Source organism: Merops nubicus, unplaced genomic scaffold (genome assembly GCF_000691845.1).
Source record: "Merops nubicus isolate BGI_N331 unplaced genomic scaffold, ASM69184v1 scaffold22270, whole genome shotgun sequence".
NCBI classification, from domain to species: domain Eukaryota; kingdom Metazoa; phylum Chordata; class Aves; order Coraciiformes; family Meropidae; genus Merops; species Merops nubicus.
In genome coordinates, this window is record NW_008583903.1 from 8620 (window position 1) to 15402 (window position 6783).

Here is a 6783-nt window from a genome sequence, read left to right on the forward strand (position 1 = left end):
TCCTGAAGCCTGTGGCACTCCAGGAACCAGCAGCTCCAGGTCCCTGCTCCAGCTAGGGATGGACACCAGGGAATTACTCCTTGGCACATAGCAGGTGGTGCTGCAAAGCAGCTGGGAGGGAAGGGCTGAAGTTCCCTGCTGAGAACATTGCAGCTTGCCAAATGCCAAGGGCCCAGACCCCTGGCAGCAAGCCAGCCAAACAATAAATAAAACACATCTCAAGAGCAGAGAAATCCCCTCCAAGCTCACAGCACGTCCTCCTGCCCTCCTCCAGGGTATTCTGCCCACAGAAGCATGGCCCTGACATGTGCCAGCAGTGGAAGCAGAGCGGAATTAATTTTTAAAGAGCCTCTGATGCTCAGGGCGTGGAGACAACAGCATAAACCTGTCTGGTAAAGGGGATTTGAACCCCCCCCCCTCTGTGGGCAGCCTCAGCCCTGCTCTGCCAGGGAATGGAGGTGCCTCCAGGAGCCAGCCTGGCCACATGTCCTGCCTGGAAGCAAAGACCATCCCCTCTGAGGGCAGGAGAAGGGTCCTGGCTGGGCTGTGAGCAGCCTCAGTCCTCCCTGTGAGCAGGCAGAGCTCCTCCAACCCACACCAGTAACACTCCAGCTTCAGAAGCAGGCTCCTGGCACTGGGATTCCTTCCAGGAATGGTCCCAGCTCCTGCAGGGACATGGTTGGCAGCAGGGTGGGCAGGCCCAGGAGCTGTGCAGGCACCAAATGGATTCCTGCAGTCCCCTGTGAACATTTGGCATCCCAGCAGGAGCAGGCAGATGTTGCCATCCTCACACCACCCATTAAGATTTCCCACCTCAGCTTTTGGGTCTGATGTACAGCTACAGCAACCTGATATCATCCCATTCATGGCAGAATTAGATGATCTTTGAGGTCCCTTCCAACCCAAACCATTCTCTGAGTCCATGATTTCTCTCTCTGGTGTTTTTCCTTGATCTGGAAAGGCTTTTTAATAATTGAATGCACAATGCATCAAAAAAGGACGAGCCTGGGCACAGAAATAGCCTCTGAAGGAAGAGAAGCTGCAAGCCCAAGTCCCTGCCAGCTTTCTGTGAAAGGATAAAGACAAGGGAAGCAGCTCAGCTTTGAAACAGATGTTTGGCAATTTCAAAACCAGTTCTGAACATCTGCCTCTTCCAAGTCCACAGCAAGTTCCCAAGGCCAACGTGGCAAAGGCTGGTTCTTGCTCTGAACAGTGCAGGTCCCACAGGGCCCTTCAGGATGCCCAGCCCCAGCAAGGCTACAGGCAGCTCTCCTGCCTCCCAGGGCACCTTAGAGTCACAGGATTGGTTTTGTTAGAAAGAGGCCTTTGAGATCTTCAAGTCCAACTGTTCCCCCAGCACTGCCAGGTCCCCCCTGCCCCGTGTCCCTCACACCACATCTCCACGGCTTGGACGCCCCTCCAGGGGTGGGGACTCCTCCACTGCCCTGGGCAGCCTGGCACAGCCCTGGGCAACCCTCCAGGGGAAGAAATTGTTCCTCAGGGACAACCTCAGCCTCCCCTGGGGCAACTTGAGGCCCTTTCCTCTTGTCCTGTCCCTTGGGAGCAGAGCCCGCCCCCCCCCTGGCTCCAGGCTCCTGTCAGGAGCTGTGCAGAGCCAGAAGGTCTCCCCTGAGCCTCCTTTGCCCCAGGCTCAGCACCCCCAGCTCCCTCAGCTGCTCCTCCCCACACTTGGGCTCTAGACCCTTCCCCAGCAGCTCCGTTGCCCTTCTCTGGCCACGCTCCAGCCCCTCAAGGTCCTTCTGGGAGCTGGGGTCCCAAAACTAAACACAGCCACCCACCTTGCCAGGGCTGCCCATTCCCCCCAACCCAGGAAAGCCCTCACTGGCTGGATGAGAGCTGACAGATGGATGACTGGCTCTCCAGAGGCCAAGCCCAGGATCCCCCACAGCTCACACACACTTTAACACCTTCAGACCACGCTGTTGGGTTTCTGGAGCCAGCAGGGACTGGGAGGTCTCCTCAGGGGGCCAGCTTCTTCAGGAGACAACAGCACTCGTAGTGGCCAGGCTGTGCTGCTTTCCTACATGATCTGAGACACTTCAGGACAGTCATTAGAGGTGACTGGCCAAGGCTTTCACAGCCAGGACACCTTCCAGGAGCCATCCCTGGTTTGGCACCAGCCCCTGCTGGCATGAACATCTCTCAAAGCTTGAGAGAGAAGAAATTCAAACTCCTGATTTCCAGGAAGAAATGAGGTTATTTCACATCTTCTGTATGGCCTCTTGTGAGGAGCTCCCAATCACCTCATCTATGAAGCTCTTGACACTAATGCAAAGTTAGCAGCAAGATACAGAGAGACACAGGCCACTTTGGGGGTTTATCCCTTAAAATTCTGTTACTACACAAGCAAGCAAGAAGTACCTTACTCACTAGTTTCTTAGTTTTTATACTTAACTTACATCTGCCTTCAGCTTGGCAGAAAGCTCAGGAAACAGCATCTCCCAGTCACTGAGAGAACACCTTCAAGATGTGCCAAGTAAGCCCACAACCTAAATATTTATGTCCCCTGTCTCCAAATGAGCCTCATGAACCCAGCCCACCAGCAGCTGCTGAGCTGATGACCAGACCCTGAGTCTTTCCCTGGGGTACAGCTCACCCCCAAACCTGCCTTTTATTACCCAGAGCGTGGCCCAAGACAAGCTCTTCTGCTTTTCAGCCTCAAGAGAAGTGCCCACCTTTGAAGGACGTGGTCACCAACCAGCATGACAAACCTGAAGGAAAGCCTCAACATACAGAAGTGACTATCAAAAGCTTCTTGAGCATTTTAGCAACCAGGTGCTCAGCCAGTTCCCAACTCCAGCTCAGTGGTTGCACTTCAAAAGGCCTCAGAACAAAGGGTTATTTCCCTAAACACCATCATCTATTGAAGCTGAAGAAGTTGAGGCCTTAGTGAAGTTAAATCCACCTTCTCTGTCTTGTAGAGATAATTACAGGGATAAGAATACATAACATAAGCTTTATACAATCTCAGTTTTAGCTTATCTTAATGATGAGACATTAAATGGCTAAGAAGGAACCTGCCCATGAGGATCAGGCAAGGTTCTGGAGGGAGCTAAGCTGTCATGAAAGTATCAGCCAGTCTCCAGTGACCAGGGTGGACCTCCTGCCCTACCACTGTGTGTTCACTAGTCCACTCCCAAACCAGGACCAGCTTCTAAGCCAGGGCTGCTCCCTGCACTGCCCCATCACATGGTGTAGAGCTTCCAGCAAGAGGCAGCGAGTCTTGTCCTTGCTGCTCCTGACATTTTGTAGATTTTCTGCAGGATTATTTTGGAGTTTAAGGTATTTTTGGGTTTGGATTCCTCTCTCACACTTCATATTTTATTTTCTTCCAGATACTAAGAGTGAATCCAGGAACAAGAGTTTTTTTTCCTATGGTTCCTGCACCTATACCATTCCCCAATTAATTTATACCACCAGTGTCCAGGCTAAAAGGGTTTTTCCATCTGCAGGTTGAGGGAGGTTCTCCTCCCCTTGGGAGGCCACCTCAGGAGTACTGGGTCCAGTGCTGGGCTCCCCAGCTCAGGAGAGACAAGGAGCTACTGCAGAGAGTCCAGCAGAGGTTGTGGAGATGCTGAGGGGCTGGAGCATCTCTGTGCCAGGCCAGGCTGAGAGCCCTGGGGCTGCTGAGCTGGAGAAGAGAAGCCTCAGAGGGGATCTGAGCAGTGCTGAGCAAGAGCTAAAGGGCCCCCGGGGGACAAGAGGCTGGGGCCAGACTCTGGTCAGTGGTGCCCAGGGACAGGACAAGGGGCAACGGGCACCAACTGGAACCCAGGAGGTGCCACCTGAGCAGGAGGAGAAACTTCTTTGGGGTGAGGGTGGCCGAGCCTGGAGCAGCTGCCCAGAGAGGCTGTGGAGTCTCCTGCTCTGGAGAGATCCCAAACCCCCCTGGGCCCCATCCTGGGCACCCTGCTGGGGGTGAGCTGCTGGAGCAGGGGGTTGGAGGAGATGATCTCCAGAGGTCCCTTCCAACCCCACCCTGCTGGGGTTCTGTGAACCAATGCCCAGTGAGGAACCTGTGTTTAGAAGCCTCAGACATGAGACTTCCTTCCTAAGAGCTCCTGAAGTAAACTTACAGATCATTAGTTGCCTTCACTGAGTACTTTGATTTTCACTTTGGAAACTCTCCACACAAGAGTGGTTGGCAAACAGCAGAACTGCACAGTTTAAAGTCTCCAGCACTGGGAAGCTGGCAACAATTTTAAGTGTTGATATAATGCATTTTTTGGGCAGAGATTTAAGAATAATTTAGAAAGTCTCATTACTTTCACCACGTCCACCCAACCAAACCCCATCTCAACCAGCCAGGCACGTGAAGATCCAGCACAGGGGATGGGAACATGTAGAAGCAGGAGGAAAGCAGAAGCTTAGAGGTTTGGGTTGTATTTTCTACTGCAAACTGTTGCTCTGCACTCAGGATCCTGGAGTATTTTCAAAAAGTGACTTGAAACCTGAAGAAGCACAAGGAACCCAGGAGTGTTTCCTGTGGAAGGGGATTGCTGGATTTGAAGTGTAGCTGCTGATGGCTTGTGGACAAACAAGGAACCTGCTCACCATCTGCTCTCCAAGATACACCTTGAAACACCTCATTATGGATTCCCACCTTTAGAACCTGCTCCTGTGTCACCCTGAGGGGGCACTGAAGCTTTTAAAAGGCGTAAAATAAAAGCACCTCTTAAAAGCAGCACGTTAGGTGCTGATTGTGGGCAGATCTCCCAACAAGCTCTAGAGAGGGACTCACTCAGGTCGTTGTCCATCTTGAAGGCTATGTCCAGCTGCATGATGAAGAGCATGAACTGGAACCAGGGGCTCATCTCCTTGCTGGGGAGGGGAATGTGGACAGCGAAGACGATGTCGTTGGCTTCGATCTGCCTGCTCACCGCCTCGTCGAAGTCTTTGAGCTTCTCACAGTGGTTGGGTCCCCAGGGCATCAGCCACTTGGTTTTGTGGTGGTTTTTTCTCATATCAATGCACTTCACCGACATGTAAGGAACGGCTGTGGTGGGGCTGGGAGCTGGAAATGGAAGAAGAGGACATTTTTTAGCATCTTTACCCATCTTACAGTGGTTTCCCCACCAAAAGAGGCAGCTCCCCGCATTCAGCTGTTTGAAGGCAATTGAAAAATTCCTCCAATGCTTCTCCTTCACAGCTCCTCCATCCTGCAGTGAAGTAATTAAGTTTATTACCTCTACAGACTCATTGCTGACTTTGTAGTGGGATTAAATGAGGATTATGTGAGGCAGCCAGGATGTGCTGGTTCAGTCTCACACGCCTCAGCGACTCCAAAAATGAGACTGGAAGTCACTGGCACCGTTTCCCCCTGGGTGCTCCCTTCCAGATTGCTCCCTCTGGCAAATCCACTTGCCAAGCACGTGGACCTGGAGGGGAGAACTGCTCCCAGAGCTCGTGGTCCTGCAGAGCAGGGCAGGATGTCCCATGGTGAGGTAAACCCCACGCTTCCTCAGGCAGGAAAGGTTCCCTTAGTGCTGAACCACACCCTTCTTTTTTGAGAATCCTTGGGAGAGTGCAGCACCACTCAGCATCTTGCCCAGCACCAACCTCTGCTGTCTGCAAACATGGTGCAGGAGCCAGCCCAGCATCACCAGAAGCCCCTGGTCACCCTTGTGATGCTCTGAGGAGCCTTCTTCACCCACTGCTAACTGCAGAGAACATCCTGCAGGAGGAGGGTGGTTCTTCCTTTTGCTGTAGGTCAGTTGTGAATCAATGACTGTGGCAACCAAAGCTTTGTCTGGTTTTCTGCAGTTTTTTGAGCTACTGGGACAACAGCAACTCAGAGATCTTGGCTCTGAAACACTCCCCAACTTCAGTGCACGAAGCTTTGGTGCATGAGACACTTGTTTTCATTGCACCACAAAAACATGTATCCCAGGTCAGATGACTGGACTCAGCACTGGGGAGGACATCCCTCAAATCCTGGCTTAAGTTTTGGAGGACACCAAGGTGGTGGTGGTGGTGGGGGGTCATCCAACCCCCCCACAGCCTCCTGCAGAAGGCTGTTTTCACATCATCACCATCCTCATTCCCACAAGATGATCCAGGACTTCCTGAACAGGTCACAACCCACCCAAAAAAAAAACCAGCAGCGAGCACTAACACCCTACCTACAACCTTCTGAGTATTTTAATGAGAAAAAAAAACCATCCCCAACCTGAGCAGCACACATCACACCCAGATGATTCAGCCCTGCCTCCCCTCGTCGTTGGGCTGCAGCATCACAACAGCAACTCTCTCATTTTTTGGGATCCCAGCCAAGAACCCTGCGTAGCATCTTCCATCAACGTGCCACCTCATCAGCAGGATGACACCCCTGCTCCTTCCTACAGGCAGGGGACAGATGACTCAAGGCACGAGGCAGGAGGAAGTTATTAAAAAGCAGTTGTTTAGAAACTGCATTTTCTCTTTTTTTCTTCTTCTTTTGACAGTAGTAAATTTCTTCTAGCTGAAAAGGAGCATGAAAGGAAAGGGGGTTGTTCCCAAATTCATCCCTGCTCTCGTTGGCAATCCACAGCCCAACTGAATCACAGATAGAATCATAGAATCCTTTAGGTTGGAAGAGACCTTTGAGATCATCAAGTCCAACCATCAAGCCAACACTACTAAATCCTCTAATACGTGGCCCTGCTTCATCCCAAACCCAAATCAGAACCTCCAGAAAGTCCCATATTACAGGAGTCCCACAAAAGAACAAATCATGGAATTTTTAAGGCTGGAAAGCTTATGGAAGATCATTGAGTCCAACCA

The 6783-nt window shown here is 51.8% G+C and overlaps 1 protein-coding gene across 1 annotated transcript in view; it reads right to left on the bottom strand.

Moving 5' to 3' along the window:
• Positions 1–5035, bottom strand: part of WLS (wntless Wnt ligand secretion mediator) — a gene marked incomplete at both ends in the record, with an annotated part of 13318 nt that extends 8283 nt beyond the window's left edge. Inside the window, 1 exon segment of the mRNA XM_008942594.1 lies at positions 4763–5035. Within this exon segment, the coding sequence (XP_008940842.1) occupies positions 4763–5035 (273 nt within the window).
• Positions 5036–6783: the final 1748 nt, after the last annotated feature.